The 24,877-nt window shown below is 44.2% G+C and overlaps 1 protein-coding gene across 1 annotated transcript in view; it reads left to right on the top strand.

Annotated features, from left to right (window-relative positions):
- L2HGDH (L-2-hydroxyglutarate dehydrogenase) overlaps nt 1-24,877 on the top strand; it is a 173,644-nt gene that overhangs the window by 32,408 nt on the left and 116,359 nt on the right. Inside the window, exons 2-3 of the mRNA XM_086936602.1 lie at nt 11,145-11,260; nt 21,856-22,007. Of these exons, the coding sequence (XP_086792728.1) occupies nt 11,145-11,260; nt 21,856-22,007 (268 nt within the window). The remainder of the gene's footprint in view (nt 1-11,144; nt 11,261-21,855; nt 22,008-24,877) is intronic.

Raw genomic sequence — 24,877 nt, 5'->3', positions numbered from 1 at the left:
AGGATACCCAAACAGTTAATGGCACAGAATACAAAAATAATCGAATGGGGTATCCTTGAAAGGGGCGCCAGGAGTTCCGCTGTGGAAATCAACGGCGTTTCGGCCTGCAGTGCTGGGGATAGAAGGGTACATACATTTCTATATATGTGTTCATTTCGTGGTGGACCAAGAAGGATAGACATGGCAGAGTAAGAGCGTTGTATAGAGTGGAGCCCAAACAGGGGAGGGGAATGGATAGAAAACATATAATGGGCGCTGCAGACAATTACTGCGTGACTAGGCTCAGAGTGGAAAGGTGTAAAACAGAGTGCTAGTATCAACGCAGGAAGCCTTCTTGCGCGGGATCCAGAATTGAGGTATGGGGCAGGGTCATATCCAACTTTTGCCCCAACCTAAATGTCATTACTCCTTGTATACACCCTTAGAATCGTCTGTGCCAGTCTGGTGCACCTCCAAGTGGTCCTGTTTACGCTCTCATTGATTTTGTGACAGACCATCTTTATAACCATCCTTTCTCCCACATGAACGCACCTAGTTATACCGTATGATTTGTTTCTTATACACCGTTTGTATTATGCCAATTAAATTAACCACATCTAATATACTGCCTGTAATTCAGTGAATCACATCCAGTACCTTGCCCCAATCAAACTGTCTACTCGTTCCCACAGCAATTCTCCATGGGAGTTAACTTGTGAGAAAAGTTGGGACATGCACCAAGCATTAGCCATGTGCAGGGCTCCGAGTTTTGAATGTCGCAGATAAAAGTCAATCCAAAGCGATTGGAGGTGTTCGACCCCATAAAGTACATACAACAGATCACCAGCACCATCACCAGCACTGTCCAGGCTCGATCTGAAAAAGGTTATGAGGTTCAAGAATATGTTGTAAATAAAAAAAAAATTCTGATAGGCTGTTAGAATTTGATACCTTTTGCAACAGATTTTTCAAAATAAAGTTGCCTACGAGTAGGATCTCATAAGTTGGAAAGTTACAAAGCAGTTCTTCCAGAGAATCACAGAAGACAATTGTTGTTTCCTCTTTGAACTCATTAAACAAATTCAAGTAGACTTTTATTTTGTCATGATTAATCATCCTAGATTAATTCTTCTCAAAGTTAATGCTAGAAATATAGAATTTTGATTCACTATCTGTAAACCACCTGATGTCCGTCTATGCATATTGTTTGCTGCTTGAAGGGTAAAATAATTCCTGGTAACCATATATTGGCAGTGAGCACAGCCGTCAGGTTACTTGCAGGCACATAATTTCTCAAGTCTTAAGGAAGTTTAAAGGGTCTTTTTGTTGAAGAGCTTGATGTAATCCTGCCACATTCTACGATATCAGTTTTCTTATTACGGTTGTTGTGGGGGCTGGTTTAGGTGTGTGGCTGCCTCCAAGACTTTCTTTCTTATGTTATTTGTATTAACATGGATACAAAGTTTAGGAGTACCGATGAGTACTTCAATAGTAGAATGTTTTATGCCTTTTAGAATGCTGTGTCTCCTTGTGTGTTCATCTCTTGAGTAGTACTAGGGGATGTTTCCACAGGGTTGAAGTCAATTCGCTATTGTGCAAGTGCTTGCGTTTCCGTGAGAACTTAGTTTGGCATAGCCCTAGGAGATCAGTATACAATTGGGGATTCGGTTCCAAGGGATTTCTTTAGTCTATTCAATACAATTCTAGTAATCACATCTGATCTTGTGTGCATTATAAAGTGGTTACATACTGTAGTATTCCCAATGTTAGCCCTGTTTAATATACCTTGCCTTCCTCTTGATGTGTATCCTGGAGTGAAAATGAATTCAATGGAATTATTCAACGATTCTTTACTTGTGCTGCCTATATATACATCTTGCTTTCCTGCTCTTTCTTTGTGCACAGTTGAAATGCATTGCTATCCCGTCGGCTTATTTCACTGAGAGCAGTATGTGCAGGGGAGCCAAGATTACTAATTGCGCAGGCATTTGTGGAAGATGAACCAATGTCTCATTGTCCATGTGAACTTCCCTAGCTGGAGTCCAGGGAGTGGTGGGGTGGTTTGTGGCGATATGACTCCTGTCTTTTTACGTGGTTGCGGCAGGAGACTTCTGCTGTTTCTTTTTTATTAAAGTGAGTGTTACTCTCAGGCTTTAGTTTGTCCTTCATATGAGACCTTAGTTTTTTGTCCTCCTGCTGGTTGCCATCTTGTTTTTAGGTTTCGACCTGGCGAGGGCACGCAGTGCCCCGCCCAGATCGAAAACTTTTGTCAACAGTATGGAGGTTCGGACCGCCTCTGTTTCCCATTGGCTAGCTCCATAAATGGACGCTAGCCATTGGGAGACAGAGGCTGTCAATCACGCTTTCCTGTGAAAACGCGATTCGGGGGCGTTTCTGTGTCTTTTTTTAAGTACCGCCCTCTCCTCTTCCCATTGGCTGGAATTTTACCTTCCAGCCAATGGGAAGGGGAGAGCGCGAAAAACACGCCCCCGAATCTGCCGGCCGGGACACCCCCGTGACGTCATTCCCGGGCCGCGCTGTGATTGGCTGCCGGCCCGGGACCTGACTTGTTGGGATTGTGTATATATAAGCTGTTTGATCAATAACCTTGGCGATACAGCAAAATTACAAGGAATTAATAGCAGTGTCCACATCAAACGCGCACCTACAGGCGGGCACGTCTTGTATGTATACAAAATGTACCTGTTACCGTTACAAGCTATAATTCCTGTGCGTGTTCTAGTTGTTTGCTAGACTTAAGCTGTATGGACATACATTTGCACATATGCTTTTGCTAACATACAATTGTATAGTTTTGCATAATATGTTTTTTAATGTAACTTGTGCTCCGGTAAATAACATGTAAGCTTATAATATGCATAATCTATCTAAAAAATGTCAATTAAACAGATCAAAGAAAAATAAATGGCATGTTCCTATTCTGAGCGGAGCTCCACAAAGAACGTCCCCTGTCGATTTTCCGAGTTTTCTTTACCTATACCGTAGCATTTATTATCCCTATAGTGATCGAATCTGGTATATTTTACGAATGACAAATCATAAAATTAAAAGTAAAAAATACTGCGCCTGCGTGGTGAGGTCAGCAACGCGCCATTTTGCCGGGGTTTGAATGTGAGGTGGAGGGAGGTGTACGGAGCTTCTATCCTGCGGATCTGCAGATACCCGCCATCCTTCCAGGAGGAGGTAACGCTCGGCGCCCTTTAGTATGCCGCAGTGGTGGCTGTTGAGTCTGAAAAGGACACCTGTATAGGAGTTAGCGTGGTACGCTCGTAACTGCTTGTCATGGATTATGTCTTTTAGGAAGCACAGTTAACTCCCTGTACAGACAGAACTGGCACCACCCACCAGAGCACATGCCCTCGTGTGTCAGAGCAAGTCTGTTTATAACCATGGCTGCCTGCAGCCACCAAAGCACCTTTCGGCTACTGAATGTGGTCTGCTGCTGGACATCCTTTTAGCCGCGGCTACTGTGATTTAATTGCCTTGTGCACATTTAGGGCGCTCTGGAAATTAAGAGAACACCAAAGTGCTAAAAAGTGAGAGGCCAGTTTTTGACCGGACTTTATAACGTTGGAGTAAGTAAGGACCACAAACCTTCCAATTTATGACGCATGTCACTTCTTTTATTGGCATGCCATCAGTAAGCACTTGGCGCATGTTGGTGAAAAGTCCAAATATCTTTTGGGTCACTTTTTGCTATAATGTATTCAGATCTCCTTTTAAAAATGGAACGCGTTCGATCTGCAGTGGCTACTGTCGTTGGCGAAAGATGAACTGTCAACATTGACATTTACTTTCACGCTAATCCAGCTTTGATTGGTTGAGTTTCTGTTTGCAGATCCTTTTTTAAAGCTGTGGATTCTATCACTTTGAGACCGCTAGATTTATTTGCATATTTGTCCTACCCGTTTGGACACTCATTTTTATTCGTGTTAATTTGAGATGGTACATTGCGTTCTGCGCCTATATACGCCCAGTGTGAGTTAAAGCAAACTCATATGTTTCTGTTATTTGTGCCTGAGTGATGCTTCGCAGAAAGGTGTAGTTAAGCCTGCACATGCTTTTCATTGAACGCCTGCCCTCAGTATCACTTAAGTGTCTCTCTCACATTGATCGAAGTGTATAAAAATAAGTATGAGAACTGTGATTGCGTGTACACTTGGGGACAGTCATGCATGCAGCAATCATACATGCAGCAAAAAAGCCAAATACTCTTAACTATTTCGTTTGGCTTTCACCTATCGGCAACTGCTTATAAAATGTAATGTTTGCTCTTTAAATGAAAAATAAATTGAAAGTCATCTAATCTGTGGGAATACGTCATTTTGGTAAGAAAGCTCAGTTTCTGAATGCAAGCTCTTTAAATGTCTGTGTGTAACCTAAGGGTAACAACACTTAAGGTGGGTTACCCTGTTTTTTTCTTAAATCCCAATATTTTTTAGATGGTTTCGTGGCCCATGGTGTATCACATGAGTGTATGAGATCAACACCTTGGGGAAACTGTGTGATCAACATAACTCTAGGATATACTTTTAGGTCCTAACCCACAGGTCCCTTTTGTGTCCAGCTTCATCATTGTACCCACACCCTCCTCACCTAGTGAGAGTGGGCGGGCTCAATGCATTTGTAAGCGGATCACTTATTCTACAGCCTAGGGATTTGAAAGTGGATTAAAATTCCCTACCAGATCCCAGCCCTTTTTCCCCCCAGGTTCCTTAGGCAAGACTAACAAGCACTGGCGTTGCCAATAGGTTTCGCATTTGGAAAGTTGGAGCTATTGGTTTTGTAAATGACATTTTATATTTATATATTGTTATTGACCATGCCAATAACGATATATAAATATAAAATGTCATTTACAAAACCAATAGCTCCAACTTTCCAAATGCGAAACCTATTGGCAACGCCAGTGCTTGTTGAATTTGTTACAAATTCCTTTCCGTTTTCCAGTATATCTGTATTGAGTGTATCAAATCTAGTGTGTCCTTTCTTATGATTTTACGGCTGAGGTTGGGTGTTCTGATGTTTTTTATCCATAGTGGTGTCACCACTTGGGGCTTTCTCCTGAATAAGGGGTGTCTTCTTCGTCTTCACTTCATTAAATATCGAGTAGTACAAACTCATTATTGCCTATTTGTTCACCACAGTGTTTTCAGACTTTAATTGGTATCGATTCCACGCTTGAGGTTTTCTGGTTTTCTTAAGCTTTGTTTTTCTTCCTCTTTGTTAGGAGTCAAGTTGTTTGTACTTGATCCTGTTGATCTTTAACAATAGTTGATTAATTCTCTTTGTTCACAAATTCTGAGGTTACCTCTACTGCTGACGGAGCATCCGCTGCCACTGACATTTGCAGGCTGCTGATTGTAGAGGGGCAATGCAGGCCCACACTATCTTGTTCTATCTGTTGGCATTTGTCCTTAGCTGCCGATTTTTCAATTGCTGTTGTAAGTGGTTTGCAAACGGGTGTCGGAACAGGCTCTAATTGGTTTCCTTGATTAGTTGCAGACCAATCTCTGTTGGTCGGAGAAATTTCCTTTAAATTCTCTACTAAAAGCGCTAACATGTCAGGAAGGGTGCAGCGTTTATCTACAATGGGGGTTGCACAGTAACCTTATGCCTTTGGGCCAGTTAAACTACTTAGTTTATTCTCATATTCAGTTTAGATATGCTGTTTGCAAGGGATTGCATCAAGGCCACCTGCATTTCTAGTTTGTTACTGGCAGGTCAGTGCATTGATTGCTGCTTGCAGGATCAAGTTAATTGATGTTAATATTGAGGAATCTGCCAGGGTGGTACTATTTAGTGTTGCTGCTGATAATGTGGTTATGTTGACTGCTTCCCCTTGTGTTGCTTCAGTTTCGTCTAGCACCCTGATGTCTGCATCTCTTACTGCAAATCTAACAGAGTGATTTGTTTTAGCGTCCTCTAAATTACCTTCTTTAGTGAAGCAGAGGATGTTTCAATCTTGGATATATCAGGCAGTCTCCGTAATAAAGCACTTGAGCAGTAGTCTCTATCTTTAAGTATAGAGATATGTTTTGCTTGTTGTCCCATGGGTTCTAATCTATGTCCCTTTTTCTGTTATTATTTGTCTCCAGATTTAAAATCTCTGTAATGAAGTGTTGGGGGTTCCAACCCTCAGTAGCAGGTTCTTGTTTTTTGTTTTGAAGAGTCTGTGCTGCGGACTTCTGTTTTAAGATCTTATTTGTGGTTTCTGAGATCCAATTAGTTATGGTTAGGGAGTTTTCCTGTTGAGACTTGGTGGAAATCCCACTTCTTCAAACCATTTTATTGGTCTTTAAATTACACCTCATTAAGAATACTTTATGTGGGGGTTTCCAGTAAAAAAAAAACCGGCGAGCCTTTTTGTAGCCCTACAAGTGTTGGACAGGCAGGAGCTAATGACCATAGTCTAGCAGAGCCAGGACTGAGTTAGAATAAACCAGGGCTCACATAAACTCACTGTGGAGATGCACCAGACGCCCAGCCTGGGCTGCTGCTCTCCTCTGATGGCTAGTACTTCGCTTGTATGTGAGTGTGTGGCTACTGCTCCTTAAAGATGCAAGTTAGGACCGGCTGTGTAAGATTTGTATGCTTCAGCAAATCCTGTATCCACGTCTATTACACCTCCAGTCGCAGTTCTTAGTGAAATGCATGAGGGTGACAGACGCTGCTTTCTATGGTGCTCGGCTCTGTCCTCAGTTCTGATCTCGACTGCACCCTAGGCTATGGATTGAGATAATTACAGCCCAGGGCAGTAGTGATGGCAATTGACTTGTGTCCACCGCCAGTCTGTACCGGTGGCCTCTGAGTGCCTAGAATCCGTGAGTACGTTCCAAGGGTGGCACACGAGAAGGGAGTGTGCTTGGTAAATGTTAACTTTCTAAAGGAACTTTAAAATAACAAGTTTGTAAAACAGTTCCATAACAAAACTTTATTTTATTCTGAAAATGTAATTATTCTGTTGAAATATCTATGCTTTTGTTTAAGGCTGTGTTGCCCTCTGTGATCTTATACACTGAAGACAACAATTATGCACAGTACAGAGATCTCAAATTGGCAACAACAATATTGCCCCTTATGCCAGTTGGGCGTTTTAAACCAAAAGGGTTACATGGTATCAAAGTTATCATTTCGCAGCAGGAGACTCCATTAAAATGTAAGGGGCAATTGAGGTGGGCCCCAAGGAAGCACTGTGCATGAGATCTGCCTCTACCTTCTCCAGGCAGTCCCAGTCCCTGTGTATTGAGTGGAAGCATTGATGCCAAGTGTGACCTTTGATCAAATGCTTAAACGCTCTAGAGGACTGTAAGAAGCTGCCAACTCAGTAAACTTTGAACCTTAAGAGCTCTCAGACTTGCTTTGCTGATGTCGCAAACAGCAGGAGTTGAGACGGACAGTGTAAAAGGTGGGGGTGTTCTTAAGTTGACGGTGAGCTGAGCTCCTGGTGGGCATTGGCAGGACAGGTTAGGGGGCCACATATTCAACAGTGAATGTATTTATTAGTAGTTTATTGGTAGTTTTATATAGCAAAGATAATACACAGTGTCTGGCAAAGAACTATACATAGGAGCTATTTAATAAAAAATGCTATATTGGAACTAATTTTAGGGGCCTTAATAGTAAAATACAATAAAATATAACATGCAATAAAATGAGACCATTGTCGAGTGTCTGAAGAAATAGCGCAAAGGGAAAAATGAAATTTCAAATACAGTACGAGTTCTAGAATCTACTATAAAGAGGAACATGTCTTCTCATTGGATGTTGGGATGAAAAACCACTCTTTTCAGCTCTTTCTGAAGGCCTCATGGGACTAGAATTTGTTGATATGCGGTGGTACTTCCTTGATGGTACATCATGCTTGGTGAACTGCGTTTTTGCCTTCTTAACTTCATGTTTCGAGGAAAAACTTGTCCGAGGAAGTTTATCCATGTCTGTCACAAAATACATTTTTTAATCAAGTTGGTTGAGTGTTCTCACAGATATAACTTTGTGTGTAACACTGACAAGTGAAATGATGCTGCCAGCTTTAATATATAGCCACTCCAGAGGTTGGAGAATGGATGAGATGTGGTCAAAGTTTCTTGCTCCCAGAGTCAGAAAACTGGGGTTGCATGGTGAGCAAATGAACAATGAATATAACCGAGTTCTCTTCACTGGGGTTAATATTTTGATTTGTTCTGCATTCCATCCATCATTTGTGTGTCTTTAGTTTTTTCATCCTAAGGGAAAGGGAGAGGATATGTGTATGTGTAGTCTTTGTGCTTTCTTATAGTCCGTTTTTATCTTGCCGACTTTGTTGTTTTCATCATTGTGGGTACATGGGTGGGCATTGTCCATTTTTATCATTTATTATCTTTTGTTAACATGCAAGCAATTTGTTACATTTTTCTATGCTTTTTTTGCATTTTGTTGTTTACCTGCATGCCCATTGTACGGTTCTATATTTGCTTTTGATCTTAACTTGTTTGCCCTCATTAATCTTCTGGCCTTTGCAATGGTTTTCTCATGGTATTTCCATCCATGTACATTTTGCCAGTGTATACTTTTTCTTGGACAATTGCATTGTTTTTGTTTACCATAAAGAAGGGGGATGTGTCATACTTGCTGCTCAGCCAGTGTGAGTGTGGTGTGAAATGTTCGTGTGGATGACGCTGTGGAATGTTGGATGAGTGAGGCTATCAGTTGGTGTATGGGCAGAGCAGCAAGAAGGCTGCTCCTGGTAGGGCTCTCTAAACTTTTTCTTCTTGTTAGACCTGTCTGCCCTTTGAGTAGTCCCTCCTAACTATTTATTTATTTTTGTCCCCTTTTTGCCCTTCAAAACCTTTCATTTTTATGTCCACTGGGTTTTAGGTGTTGACCTGGGGGTTAGGTACTCCTTGACCCCATGATCCCTCATAGGCCTAGAGATCCCACCTTTCCTCAGGGCAAGTTTAGTTATACAAAATGGTGGCTAGTAACTGCCACAACGGATTACCTCAGGGACTGGCCATAGACTTGTATGGGAGATCTAGAACCTTCTGGCCTGTTCTGAACCCTTGGAACTAGGGGTATAAATAGTCCAACTGTAAGGCGACCATTTTGTCATTCAGAGAGGGTCAGCTAGAGAACAGGCTGTGGCGTTAGTTGAGGGTAGGAAACTCAGATGGTGGACTGCTTTGTAAGGGTTGCCCCCTCATGGTATCACCGCCCCTTCTCCCTGCAGACCTAACCTAGTTAGATTGCGTTTCTGTTGATCCTGGACGGGAAGTCTACCCGGGTTAAAAAGGAGTTGATCCCTAATCTGGGGCGAGTTGGGAGACTTATCAAGGAGTAGAGGGGTGTGGAAGTCGCCCCCCCCCTGTCCAGTACTAAAGACCGAATTGAATTTTCAAGAAACACTGGAAGGTTGGCGTTAGGACGAAGAGGACTAATTATTTCCTACCTCTCCTTGTGCTTCCAGTCAACCTGCCACCTGCGCTGAGCTCACCGAGTCCTCCCCGCCTTCCTTCGAGTGGCGCAACTGGAGGATCCCTCCTCCGCTGTTGGTGGCCTTGGTAGGGAGAGCCGAGGGCTCCTGAGGTGTGCCCCGCTCGTTAGCCAGACCGCTCTATCGGAGTGTGTGAGGGCTGCTGTGGTGGCGCGGCGCTGCGCCGGACCGGTGAGGAGATTACTGTCTCCAAGTGAGGGCAGAGACTCAGGCAGGAAGAACCTGCGATCGCGCAGGCTCGAAGACGGACCACTGCGTACTCTGGTGGAAGGAGGAGATCCCCGCCTAGCAACGCTACTCTCCTGCGCCTGCTCAGAGCCGCCGTTCACCAGCGAGACGACGGCCCGTCTGTGAGATCGGCGAAGAGGAAAGTATCGGAGCCCAAAGCTAGCGTGTCCCTACTTCAAGACCGGCTGGTTTGCCCGTTCTGGCTCGCGAGGGAGACGCCATTTGAGGAAAGAGTCCGGTAGTGAGTCTGGAGCGATCCCAGTCCCGGACAGCTTCAAAGAATAAGTAAGCGAGGGAAAGAGGCTTGGCTGGAGGGTGGAGGAGCATGAGACTGGGTCTTCAGCGGGACACCAGCTCTGACTGCCAAACCGAAATAAGACTACAGGATATCCCCCAGGCGAGATACTGAGACACTTCCCAGACCCCCCTAGGTCCATCTCCTTTGGTGCAGTGTTCCCCTGACTTGATAAGGTTGCACTGCCAGGAGCAGTATCCCCGAGGCAAGACTGTGAACTAAAGTATGAGGAGGGATCCCAGGTGTCCTCTGAGAGGCTAGAGCAAGCTGAGTAATTTAATTCAGGGAAATAAGAACTTGTCTGACTCCCTTTAGATCCCGCATCAACTGGTCTATACTGTTCTTGAGATCTTAAGGGGTAATGTACAACTTTGTCCACCTGTAGAGAGAGTTAACCAGATCTGAGACCTTTCCTGGGATTGTGAAATTTATGTAATGTTACCTAAATCTGTGGATTAAGTCAACCAGTCCTGTCATTTAAAAGTGAGAGAAGGGGAATTCTGTACCAGCAAATGCAATGTAATGTGAAGTTTTCTTGCTATTGATGTAACTGAACAAATGGAGAAATATGTGATTTGAAAAAGAAACAACAAAGTTGACTGATAAGATAAATAAGAGTAAACAGAGTATTTTTATAAAACAGCTCTTATTTTCCTAAAAAAAGAATTGGTGTAGTGTCATTTTTGAGTGGATGGACGTTATGTTGCTGAAGGGTGTGACGCAAACTTAACACATGTACCTTTGGGATAAGCCTACCTACTTTGTGCCAAACTACCCGATGTAGACTGGTGACCCCAGGTCCAACACTCCTGAACTTACCACCATAATAAATACTATATAAAGATACCGTGGTCTTGGACCATCGTTCATTCACAACACAGCCCTTTCTGTAAAGGGCCCAAGATCCTTCTGAAGTTTCACTCGTGGTTTCCTCTCTAGCCTGACCAAAAGTATTAATCCAAGGGTATCATGACAAATGTCATAATGTAATGTACATTTGTTTACATAAAGCAAAGGCCTATGTTTGAAAAATTTGGCAGTACTCGGTAATTACATCCTGATGGAAAACAATAGATTCTTTTAAAGCGCAGACCAATCAGTAAAGAAGTGCTGCATATGTCCTCAATAAATCTATTCTTTTTCTTTTAGCACATGTGATGTGGTCGTCGTTGGTGGTGGAATTGTGGGGTTGGCCACTGCCCGGGAGCTGATCCTGCGACATCCCTCTCTTTCGCTTAGCGTTGTGGAAAAGGAGAAAGAGTTGGGTATGGTATTTGTTTTATTTCACACTGTAGACCACACTGCATGGAATATGTTCATATTCTGTGTTTTCTCAAATGCCTTCTGTTTGTTGCTTGTCATGGCTAGTGTATGAAATGAGCTTGTCTACAAGTGATCAAACCTTTTTTATTAGTTGGCTCTTCCTACTTCGAGCACCCCTTGCATTGTGCTGTTTGCCTTCAGTCTCTTCTCTAAGTCTATCTCTTATCTGTTACAATTGCTTGTTGTACTTTGTTCCTTGCAGCACACAGGCTGTGAGTAGAGTAAAAACACTCCTATATCTATACTCCCTTGCCACATCAATGTTATCTATATTGCAAAGCAGGGGATCCTCCGCTGCTCGCACTAACCACATTACACACGCTGGAGATGGGGTCAATTCTCTATAGCCTTACCTCGCCTACTTTTAAGTGCACTTCGACTTTGACCTGTGATTTCTTGCATAGTTCTAAGGTGCACAATCACCAAGACTTGCAGGTGGTAGCACAGCTCCGCGGACGCAAACATTGTTTGAAGAATATGCTGTTTAAACACTACACGAACACCATGCTTGTACATATCTATTCACATCTCATTCAGAAGTTGTCGCCCAATGAATCTAAGCATGGTTAGAATGCAGAAGTAAAAAGTCAGGACTTAATGTTATTTACAATTTAGAAAACATGCATTCTCTGTACATGTTCACACTAAAAAATGTTAAGTATCAAATCACCCAACCAGCCAATGGCATCCTACCTCAGTAGGCCCTTTCGAAAAGGATTTAGAGAACAAAGTCCAAGAATGAACGCTGAAGCAAGAACCATGAACATGCGTACTGCATTAAAGCGGTCAGACAGTCTCCTTTAATGTTTTCCAGCATGTTTAGAAGGTGGTTTACTAAGTTACTGGACAAACCTTCCATCACAATTCATCTGTAATGTGACTGGGTAGCTGTTCAGGGTGAATACACCCTTTAAACCAGTGATTCTCAACCTTTTGACTTTTGTGGACCTCCCCTGGAATCTGGGGACCCCCTAAAGGGAAGACGTGAACCCCGCCTCTGTATTTTAGATAATTTGAACCACAAAACAATACACAAAAAATACAGAATCAAGCATTCATCAAACAAGCAAGTACATAAGTGATTAAACATTTGGTACAATCCGAAAATAAATATAAAAACATCAAATGTTTAATTGCAGTAGGAAGGTTGGAGCTTTTCTAAATTCAATTGAGGCCACTGATCATCCATACTACATTCTCTTTCATGCACTTGCACTGCTTCCATGAATCAATCTGAGAATATTGATTTTGCAGCATCCAATTTCAAATTCCTTCGCATATACAGAATGTTTTAACATATTTAATTTTACGTTTTGCTTCTTTATGTCACCTGATCAAGCTGTTAATATTATTTAATTTTCTAAGCAGTCGCGGACCCCTTGATTTGGCTTTGTGGCCTCCCCAAGACCCCCCTCCCTAGCCAGGTCCCCAGACCACAGTTTAAGAACCACTACTTTAAACCTTTGCTTACACAACATTATCCTCAGTTCATTTTCCATTCACTTTCGGTGGCGCAGCTGCTGACCATTCTAACTCTATACAGGTGCCATGTATTGTGAGTAGTGCCATTTCCTGGCAGTCTTTTTTCCACCCAAAGGGTGGTCTGCCACTTTGTAGCACAACTAGACACTGCTTTTCATAATTACAAACCTAAGCTTTATGCAGCTACGCAACTCTTATGTGGAGCTTGCAACACACAGCCTGGTTGTTCACTTTTGTCCCCCAACTTAGTGCAGCCTGGAAATGACCTTGCCAGGGCATTATTTCCTGTTGCCTGGCTCATTATGCATGTTTTACCCTTGATTTTCATGTATGAAGGCAGCTTCCTGTACAATATCTGTCTTTTAACCCTGTTAACTGCAACTCAAGGCAATTTTCTGCAGTTGACATCCTCTTTTCAGTGTTATTTCTGTTCAGGTGGAAAACATTTAAGCTACTACAAGAGTCAAGCAATCTCTCCAAGGTCTTGGATGTGTGTAGGGTAATGAGTGCCAGGTTCAGTACAGGTTTCTTTGAGCCCCAGCAAAAGAGCTCCAGAGACCCGCCTCTAGTTCAAGGTGTATTCTTTCCTTTCCATTGATGTTTTGGCCACCATTGGGGTCTCCAACCTTTTGTCTACTGAGAGCTACTTATGTTCAAAGAAATGCCTTGAGAGCTACTCATTTATTCTGTGTTGTATAAACAATTTTTCTTTATATGTATATTAATTCAACCAAGCAAAAACTTTCTAATTTAATAAGCTGGACTGTACACAGGTGAGCTACTCTGAGGTGGCTGGATAGCTACAGCAGCTCACGAGCTACTGGTTGGAGACCCCTCCACCCCCCATACTGCTTGGTCCAGGGAAGGGGCAATCTATGGATTTCAAGTAAGAGGTTCACTTGGCCATGTTGCACTGTAGGAGGTTAGTCCTCCTTCCATTTCTTGGCTAAGCTCCCTCAACCAAAATCTCTCGCTTGAAGCTCTTACCAGTTGCACCACGAGGTTGACTCAGGCTTCCAGTCTGGAGACCTTACCTTCATTCATTGTTGGACCGAAATGAGAAACTATCCCTCTTTGTTATTTTATGGGTTGAAACTGGATCATAAGTCACAAGTGCCTCTAATGAATGAATGAACGAATGAATGAATTTACACTTATAGAGCACTTGGCTACCAAAGGCCTCCAAGCGCTAGAGACAGTCAACAACCGAGAAGAAGCCGAGGATTCAAGGGAACAGCAGAGTCTTCTGGAGCTTGCGGAAGGAAAGATAATTGGCCTCAAACCTAATGAGGTACGGCAGCTGATTCCAACATTTTGCCGTAATGAAAGAAAACCGATGTCCACCACTCTGAACACAGTTTACTCTGGGGACGGCTGCTCGTTGTTTCTTCTCGGAGCGCAGTGATCTTTTTGGGAGGTAGGTGAAAATGATTGATCGAAGAATCGGAAGGAGCCGAGAGCTACTTATGGGCGATGCACAAAGCCTTAAACTGAATTCTTTCAGGGACCGGCAGCCAGTGCAGAGAGATGATATGAGGCTTAGCAGATTCCCGATTAAGAACCTGCATAAGGAGTTGCACAGCACAGTTTTGGACCGTTTGCAATTTGTAATGGTAGAGACAAGCATAATAAAAAGTACATGTATGAAAATGGCGAAACAAGCCTTATGCACTTCACATCACCCTACGCCACACATCTGGCATGGTTCCAGACTGGCTAGGAGAAGTTTTAGAGAGTAGACCTGCCAAATTCCTCTGATTGCGAGCTAAGTTTTGCTCTCTGTACTCCCTCCCTTCACTAACTGAACAGTTGGTCTTACTGTGCCACACTGGGCTTGCAAGGTGTGAAGAGCACATCCACACTTCTAGTGGTGCATTTGCTTCATTTCCTTTTTATCAACCTTTCAATTTTATGCCTACTCCCTCTTTGGGAACTGAACCAGATCTTATTGCAGGAAAGCACCACTTACTCCAGTATTGGAACTTTCATAGATTCCCATTGCTTGTATCATTCCCCGTCGTCGGAATGGGAGCCTCGGTAATAATATATATATATATATACCTAGGTAAATACACCCTAATAGGTGTAAAAAAGGTAAAAAATTAGGCCTAGGCCTCATTATCTTTTGCAGCCTATTGCTGTCATTATGTAAAAAGACCCAAAGTCCCCTTAGCAACCAATCAGATCAGCCTCACCCTGTAGAACCTTCCTGAGAAAGCTCAGAGCCTCAGATTTTCTACCGCTTCGTTGGTGACAGGGAGTCTCCTTAGAGCTCTGCTCTAACTTCAACTTGAGGTACTGTTTAAACAGTTTTCTTTAAGGATTTCTTTCAGCTTTGTCATGGCTGATAAGGAAAAGAAGAGCCTTTTCAGGTCTTGTGCCACTTGTGGCAAAAAGCGACTTTATACAGAGGATCAACATCAAGACTGTATTTACTGTCTATACCCAGACCATAAGGTCGATAAGTGTAGTATATGCAGGAGAATGTCTGTTAAAACCCTCCGTGATCGTGAAGGACGGCTGCTTCTGTGGCTCAGGAAGTTGGAAAGGAGGGAGGAAGTAGTGTCTGGTGATGAGGAAGATGCCAGATCAACATCTTCAAAGACTTCATTGAAGAGGGGCGGATCGTCTGTGGACACTTCAACTGAACCCCCCTTAAAGGCTGTGCGTGTGACCTCTGATAGGTCTGGCAAGCCAGGGCCTATCGAATCTCCTCACGTGAGTGTAAAGGAGAGGGAAAGGCAGGCACTGCAGGTGCAAAAGGCTAAACTGGATGAGAGCTCGGCTGGGCCTTCCCACCAGGTTAAAGTAGCCAAGTCCGTCAAAAAACCGACTGTAGAGGCTTCTACAGGGGTCAAGAAGGACTCTAAATCATCTGAGGTGATTTTGTCTCCTCAGTCGTCGACGAGCCATCCAGCGACGACGAGGACGACGACGAGAGCGTCGACGAGGACCTCGATGTCGATTCCGTCGACGAAGACTGGATCGACGACGGCGTCGTCGACGATGACCACGTCGACGGTGACCACCACGTCGACGAAGACCATCCCGTCGACGATGACTATTCCGTCGACGGTGGCAATCTCGATGACGACGATCCCGTCGACGAGGCCGGTGAGCCCGTCGACGACGACAGCTCCGTCGACGAGCCCGTCGACGATGGACCCGTCGACGATGACAGTTCCGTCGACGATCCCGTCGACGGTGAACCCGACGACGATGATGGTTCCGTCGACGATGCCGTCGACGGTGAAGGGACTCTCGTCGACGATGCCGTCGACGACGATTCAGAATATAGAAACGGTGGATTTGTTTTCAACGCCGTTGACGACAGGAGCGCCAGGGAACAACAGAAGGAGGAGGATAACCCCAGATATGACTTCTCCAAGGAAGGTACCATCATTACCTCCACCCCTTTTGTTGGATGAAGATGACTACTCAGAAGAGGAAAATGAGATGTATGGGGACGCTTACAGTCCATCACAATTGAATCTGAAATACCATGATTCGGATTTGGATGAGGAATATTATTATCAAAAGGAACAGCGGCCAGAGAGACAGGTTGCATACCAAGATACCCAACCACAGCAGGGCATGGTATCGATGCCTATAAGTCTTTTGACAGACTTGAGGGCTATGCTGGAGGAGTATAGGAGCAAGAAGGGGTCGCAACCTGTGGAAGGTCAAGCACAGGTTCAACCGCAGGTGGTGGCAGCGCAGTCAGTGCGGCCTGCACAGGAAGAACATGAGAGGGCATATCCTCCGCAAGTCCAAGTGGATACCTCGGATGAAGAGGAAACGGGGCAAAACCAAGATCAAGAGAGTGAATGGAACCAATATATTGCTCTGGATCCGGCTTCACCAGTGCCAGACCCGGTCGATTCGCCTCCGGCTGATGTAGGAGGTTTCTTCAGCCTGATGGAAAGAGCCACAGCGCGCTTTAAGTTAGCGATGCCGACAACATCTACAGATTGTTTTTTATACGATTTCAAAGAGGCATACCGTAAGGCCGTGCGCTCGATTCCCATTGTGGAGCACATATGGGAGGAAGGGAAGAAAGTGATGCAGACCCCAGCGACGGTCATTCCAACTCTTCCGCGCTTGGAGAAAAAATATAAAGCTCCAGATGACAGTCCCGCCTGTTTGATTGGACAACCTAGACCTGACTCGGTCATATCGCAGGCGGCACAGAAGAAATCGCGGAATCCTTCGGCCACCCTCACGACTCCGCCGGATAAGGAGGGTAGAAGGTTGGACAACGCTGGGAAGCGTTTTTAGTCGATGGCTAGCTTGCTGGTCAGAGCGGCGAATGCCTTGGCGATCCTAGCAAGGTACGACCGCCAGATGTGGAGTGATGTGGCACACTATGTGAATCTGCTAGCGGATGACCAGAAAGCGGAAGCACAGAAACTTCTGGAAGAGGGACAACGTTCCTCTTCGGAAATGATTGACTGCGCGATGGACATCGCCACCATCTCTTTCCGTGCCCTAGGCAGTGCAGCGGTTCTTCGGCGACAAGGATGGCTGAGAGCTACATACTTCCGGCCAGAGGTCCAGAATAGGATTTTGGATTTGCCCTTCGACGGGGACATGTTGTTTGGGAAACATGTCGACGATACCCTACAGGGTATAAAGAAGGACACAGAGACAGCAAGGGCTCTGGGGAACCTGCAATATAGAAAGACACCGTTCCGTGGAGCACGAGGAAGAGGTTTCTCTTCACCTAGAGGAGGTTATCAGCAACAGCGATATTCACAGCAGTCGCAGTCTTACAGGCCCCAGTACGGCAATCAATACTATCAGAGGCAGTCGCAATCCCAGTCTTTCTCTCGCCAGAACGCTCGTGGACGACAGGGGCGTCAGGGCAAGGACGCTGGCAAGCGTCAATAGCGGCCTCCCGACTCTGCCAACTGTTCCTCCGCTTCTGGGATCTCCAGTGGGCGGCAGGATATCACAACATCTGAGCAGCTGGGAAGAGATTACATCGGATCAGTGGGTATTAAATATCATCCGAAATGGGCATACTCTAGAATTCCAGGACTTTCCACCTACAAGAGCTCCCCACGCCGCTACTTCCAGCCATCTGAACCTTCTTCAAGAGGAAGCTCAACAAATGCTTCAAAAAGGGGCGATCCAGCGTGTTCCCCTATCACAAAGGGGAGAAGGTTTCTATTCCAGATTTTTTCTGATCCGAAAGACAAAACAAAAGTGGCGTCCTATCCTGGACTTGAGGGAGCTCAACACCTATCTCACGAAACTATCGTTTCGGATGATTTCACTCCAGGACATATTGCGCCTCTTGAACCCAGGCGACTACATGGCAACATTAGACCTGGAAGATGCCTATTTTCATATCCCGATCCATCCAGCTCACAGACGTTTCCTTCGCTTTACAGTAGGCAAGAGTCACTTCCAGTTCATGGTGCTCCCATTTGGATTAAAGTCCGCTCCTCGGATATTCACAAAGGTGCTGGCACCGGTAGCGGCATTTCTGAGAAGACAGTCGCTGGAAGTATTCCCGTACTTAGACGACTGGCTGCTGAAGGCCCCAAGCTTGCAAGAGGCATCGAAGGCAGTGGACAGGTGCTTGAACCTCTTTATTCATCTGGGTTTACAACTCAACAAGGAAAAGTCAGTTCTTCAGCCTGCAAGTACGGTGAAGTTCTTGGGAGCGATACTCAATACTCAGGAGTGCAAAGCCTTCCCATCGGAAGAGAGACAGATGAAACTCATATCGTCAGCCACCCGTTGCCAAAAGAGAAGTTGGATGACAGTCAGGATGTACAAATCTCTTCTAGGGTCGATTTCATCCTGTATTCAATTGATTCCGCATTGCAGACTGCGAATGCGCCCCCTGCAGGAGGAGCTGGACCTTCAGTGGAGACAAGTGGAAGGTTCGTTCGACGACAGGGTGGCGATAACCCAGCGGATGAAACGGTCGGTTTCATGGTGGATGGAAAGATCTCACCTCACTGTGGGACTCAGTTTCAAGGCTGCAAGGGCTCCTCAGGTCATTACCACGGACGCTTCTCTTCAAGGTTGGGGAGCGGTCATGCAAGACCTCCAGGTCAGTGGTCACTGGACTCAGGAAGAACGTCATCTACATATCAACGTTCTGGAGTTAAGAGCTATTCGACTGGCAATGTTGGCTTTCCTCCCAAGGATTACAGATTCAGCAATCCTGGTGCGGACGGACAACACCACCGCAATGCATTACGTCAACAAGCAGGGAGGCACAAGATCGCCACTGCTTTCACAGGAGGCCCAAATACTGTGGGAATGGGCGATAGCGCAGAACATCACACTCGTAGCAGAACACCTTCCAGGAGTATGCAACACGAAGGCGGATACGCTAAGCCGCCTGAGAGCAGTCTCGCACGAGTGGGAATTGGAGGACGCAGTGATCAAGGACATCTTCTCCCGTTGGGGGACCCCAGCGATCGACCTGTTTGCAACACCGGGGAACAAGAAATGCCGGTGTTACGCAAGCAGGGAACACCATCGAGGGTCACTGGGGAATGCCCTTTCGATGTCCTGGTCAGGCGCGTTTGTTTACGCCTTTCCGCCATTTCCCCTAATTCCTCGAGTCCTCAAGAAACTCAAGATGGACAGGTGCAGGATGATACTAATAGCGCCTGCCTGGGCTCGCCAGTTTTGGTACACGGAGTTGCTTCTCCTATCAGAGACACCACCCATTCATCTGCAACCCAAACTGACACTTCTGTCTATGTACAACGGCCAAGTTCTTCACCCGAACCCGAGCTCGCTTCAGTTGGCGGCTTGGCTCCTGAATACAGAGAGTTTAAGGATTTAAACATCCCGGAAGAATGCAGGACCATCTTGGCACAGGCACGAGCCCCTAGCACTAATAAGACATATAGAGCGAAATGGAAGAGGTTCCATTTGTGGTGTCAGAGGGAAAAAGTACATCCTTTCTCGTCAGCTCCGCATCAACTCTTACCATATATTCTTTCATTGGCACAAGCAGGTCTGGCTCATGCTTCTATCAAGGTCCACTTGGCAGCTATTTCCAGGTATAGGAGAACGAGATCGGGTCCCTCTCTATTATCAGCGAGAGTAATCAAACAATTCCTGAAAGGACTGTTTAGAGTTTTCCCGCCAGTTAGGCCCCCACCTCCGGTGTGGCACTTGAATGTGGTCCTGGCTCAGCTAATGAGACCGCCATTTGAGCCAGTGCATAAAGCGGACCTGAAGTTCCTATCATGGAAAGTGGCGCTTCTTTTGGCACTCACCTCTGCAAGGAGAGTAGGAGAGCTTCAGGCTTTAACCATCAAAGAACCCTTCTTACAGTTCAAGAATGATACAGTTATCCTGCGGATGAACCCCAAGTTCATTCCGAAGGTACCGACAGACTTTCATCTTAACGAGCCAGTGGTTTTGAAATCTTTTTTTCCTCGGCCTTCAACCCAGGCTGAGAGGACACTTCATTCTCTGGACGTTCAGAGATGTTTGAAATTTTATCTACAACGCACAGCTGGATTTCGAAAAACACCCCAACTGTTTGTGGCTTTCGGAGCCCCAAGGAAAGGATTTCCTTTGTCAAAACAAGGGATATCTAGATGGATAACTAGTGCGATCCGGTTCTGCCACCAGGCGGCAGGCAAACCTTTACAAGGACAGGTGAAGGCACATTCCACAAGGTCGGTCTCAGCATCAGCGGCACTGTTTGCTGGAGTATCCATAAAGGACATTTGCAGAGCAGCCACCTGGAGCAGTACGCACTCCTTCACGAGACATTACTGCCTGGAGGCGGCTGCAAAGGAGGATTCGGCTGTAGGACAGGCAGTCCTGAGAAATCTCTTCCAATAAGAGGTGAGCTTTCCTCTCTTCCCTCCTCCTGTTTTTTCAAACATTTCGTTTATTATACTTTGTTACTGCTTTATAGTTGTTATAATCTGTGAGGTCATTGGCTGATAATGATTCTATACTGTGCACGAAATGTTTGAGGTATGCTAACTGCTATCTACTCTGATACAAGCAATGGGAATCTATGAAAGTTCCAATACTGGAGTAAGAAACAAGTTACTTACCTGTAACTTTAGTTCTCCAGTATTGGTAACTTTCATAGATTCCCATGCGCCCACCCGCCTCCCCTGGGAAAGCTCACTTTAGGGCTAGGTGATTATGTGGCAAAGCAACGGCTACGAAAATCTGAGGCTCTGAGCTTTCTCAGGAAGGTTCTACAGGGTGAGGCTGATCTGATTGGTTGCTAAGGGGACTTTGGGTCTTTTTACATAATGACAGCAATAGGCTGCAAAAGATAATGAGGCCTAGGCCTAATTTTTTACCTTTTTTACACCTATTAGGGTGTATTTACCTAGGTATATATATATATATATTATTACCGAGGCTCCCATTCCGACGACGGGGAATGATACAAGCAATGGGAATCTATGAAAGTTACCAATACTGGAGAACTAAAGTTACAGGTAAGTAACTTGTTTCTTCAAGATCAGGAGAGGATTTTCTTTCAAGGTTGCTCATGTTCATCGATTCTGTACAGTGATGAATGTCCGCTTATACTTGTACGTGAGGTAACTTGCTCCAAATTTAAATTTTTTCTTACTGTCCTGCTGCGAAATTTGTAAATGAATGTGCTCTTGGATGTGAATTTTAGGAGCATCGAAGGTCAAAGATCAAACCACGGTCATCTCTTCTGTCTACCTTCCTCTCCATAATGTATGAGCTGCTATAGTTTTTCTCTGGCACTGTATTGTTCTGTTCGATTGGTATCTCAACAGTCTGCCGTACATGTACCAGTGGGTAACTTCCTTGTATTAAGTGCAGCAAAACTGTATTCTCTTCAATGCAAAGGTGTCGGCTGTTGTAAAGGTTGTGCATTTGGGACTAGGCGTTCCTAGTCTTCCCAACTAACTGCTATATGGCTTTCTGCAAAGTGTGTCTCCTCATAGTCCACTTTTAATTAACCACTTGAAGGCTGTAGCGCTACGAACATAGAAACAAGGTACTTGGTTTTTATTTTCTTAAGGCTGGTTGTGCTTGACTAATTTGTGTCTTTGTCTCTTTTATTCAGCTAGTCATCAAAGTGGACATAACAGTGGAGTAATTCACTCTGGAATTTACTATACACCTGGTTCTCTCAAAGCCAAACTATGTGTGAAAGGTTCTTCCCTCCTCTATGAATATTGTGATCAGAAGGGGATTCCTTACAAAAAATGTGGCAAGGTAATTCTTTTCGTTACTTTTCTTCACTCATTTTATGGAGGAGATCTTGTCCTATACTAGTTAAGAGTTGTGAAACTGTTTCAGGAGCTTTACTTGTTATGGACAAATGTGATGCTATGCACAATAAATAACAAGTGCTTTCAATCGACTGGTGGCGCACGACGCATAAGTAAAGGTACTCCATGTTTGTTTCTAAGTTATGAGTATTGGGACCCCATGGCAAGTACTGTTAGTCTATGAAATTGTCTGACGCACACCCAGAAAGTAACTATAATCCGGTAATAATAAAAGGCGTACCAGTAAGCCATCAAAGAATATTCTTCCTATGTTATGTTAATAAAGGTTGTGTTACGATATTGTTCTAATAGTAGTAATAATGTCCACAACTTGAAATGTAAGATATAAATATTTTTGAATCCTTGTAGCCAGAAACCAGTAGTATCAGTTCACAGCCAAATATAATATAGTAGATATCGAAGGCAGCTGTGGTGAGTACAGAGACACCGAACGTGTGTTTTTTGTCATTATGACTTTTTCAAGGCTGTAAAAATAGAAAAAATGCAAGTGTTAGGGTAAAGCAAATTAGGGAATAAAATGGAAAAGAAAAGGAGAAAGAAAAGAAGAGGCGGTGGTGAGTAGGATTAGGTGAAAGATTGTTGCCTGGAAAGACCAGACCTGAAAACAGTAATGTTCCTCCTGTATACCTCACATTGAAAGTTCTATTTCATTCTCTTGGATTTGTAGAGCCCATTGCTACCTTAACATCGCTTAGTTAGGACCATTATTCCTGCTAATACAACAATATTGTAACACAGCCGTTGTGAAAATAACATATGAATAAGCTTTGCATCGCATATTGTAATAACCTGAACCTTTCGGTCTACCTTATAATCTTTGATCGCTTATTTTTATACATTTTATTACTACCTGATTATTGTTACTTTCTGTCTGTGCTCCAGACAAATTCGTTGTACCTTGAGCAAGGAATTACTTCCTTACTCAAGTTAAAACCTTCTGGTAGCAGGTACTGTCTGATAAAGCACCCCCTTATTTATCTTTCAGTGTCACTAATTTGCTTTGCCTTCTATATATAGCCATAACATTTGTGAGAATGTGCTGTTAATCGCATCCACTGCTACCATTGTAAAGTTGAAGTAATGCTAGTCTGTTACTATAATGCGCACATCACAGATGTATACATCTCATGCCCATGTTTTGAAACTGAATAGTGGGAGATTTTGAACAAACGGCGGGTACATTTATTTTCATATATTGACATATCTTAAAGCAGAGGTACTTTTAGGCAGCCAAGAGGTCAAATAAATACATTATTGTGTTAAAACCTCAGGAGTCGCCTGTCTGAATATGGTCTATTGACATGTATGCATAGGCACGTCTCCAAGTGTAAAATGTAAAGTGGTAAATAATCCCTCCGGGCATAGTAAGTCACAGTTGCAGTTCTTTATGGGAACTGGTAGGTCCAACCAGGCCTTGTTCTGTGCAATTAGATTTACAGTTCAGGTCAGCGTAGGATCCTTCTTGGATGTGGTAGTCTCTGCTGGCCTGGACACACTAGGGCAGGGCAATGAGAGACAAGGAGGGTTAGCCGTCACACTGGTTAGGTAATGGAAACATTGTGATCCTAGGGGAAGGCTTTAACTTTTAGAGTGATTCTCATAAGGAGGGGGCACACTGATTTGAGAGCTTTGGAGGGTTACGGACTAGAGCTTCTGTCTGCTCTTGTGTGCTTCAGTGCAGTTGTAGAGACAAGGATGATGTTGACTGACCGGACTGGCCTGTTGAGAGTATTTAGAGTCTAGTTTATTCAACACCTTTGCTAGCCCGGCCATGTGTGCGAGTTCAAAAATGTGTACATATTTCAAATCTTTTTTGATGAGAGAGTTCAATGCTTGCAGGCTCTTAACATTCAAATGTCCAATTCCTTGAATGAGATTAACAGCACTCTAACAGAATATAGTGCCACCATCCCTGGTTTCTCGCGATGTCATCAATGTGAACTGGTGGGTGAGAAGGGAGTTATACTACAAAGAGTTAGTGGCACTATTTGGGGATACACTAAATTTAATTTTCTTGTTTTGGGGTGCCCTGCCTACTTTATTACTTACTTGGCGTGTTTGATTGCTGTGTGGGGTTGAGTATGCCAGACTCTGGGTATAGATCTGTGCCCCGTTTTGGCTCACAAGTAAGGGATTAGGACATTCATAAATCATGCCTAGTTTAGCGCCCCTTTACAGTAAGCTCCTATTTACTGCATTATCAGGTATCACTCATGATCTCTGTTCCTTTTGCCTGTGAAATTATTATTCTGAGGCTTTTTCTATTTTCTATTTTCTCCATTCTTGTCATGATCTTGCTTTTCACAAGAATTGGGTTCCTGTGTTTTTTTGCGCCGGGTCTAGTTTATAGATTGTAGTTAGGCTTGTCTTTCGGTTTCGTCATACAGGCTGTAGTGACTTGTGAGTTAGCAATGACTGAACCCATTTGGTTCTTAATGGACTCCATAGAACTGTGTAAGAGTTAGAGCGTAGTGAAGTGAATGCAGGTTTAGAATGTTGAGTTTGGGGTTACATGCTGAGGAATAAAGACGTGTTATACTAAGCTCCATTTGTGGCATAGTCAGCGGATAACTAGGCTGGTTCACTCAGCTTCCACAGAGCCGCTGATATGGGACTGATACCAGTTAACTGTGAAATAAATGTTCATCACAAAATAGTAAGTCAGTTCCCTTCATTCTTTCATGGTTTGGGAATACTCAAGACTATGAAAGTACAATTTACACATTAATGAGGATATCTGTCCAATTGCATTTCATTTAAAGAGACCTGTTGAAAAAGGACTTGAATCCGTAC

Source organism: Lissotriton vulgaris, chromosome 9 (genome assembly GCF_964263255.1).
Source record: "Lissotriton vulgaris chromosome 9, aLisVul1.2, whole genome shotgun sequence".
Classification (NCBI taxonomy): domain Eukaryota; kingdom Metazoa; phylum Chordata; class Amphibia; order Caudata; family Salamandridae; genus Lissotriton; species Lissotriton vulgaris.
This window is presented reverse-complemented; position numbering and strand designations above follow the sequence as displayed.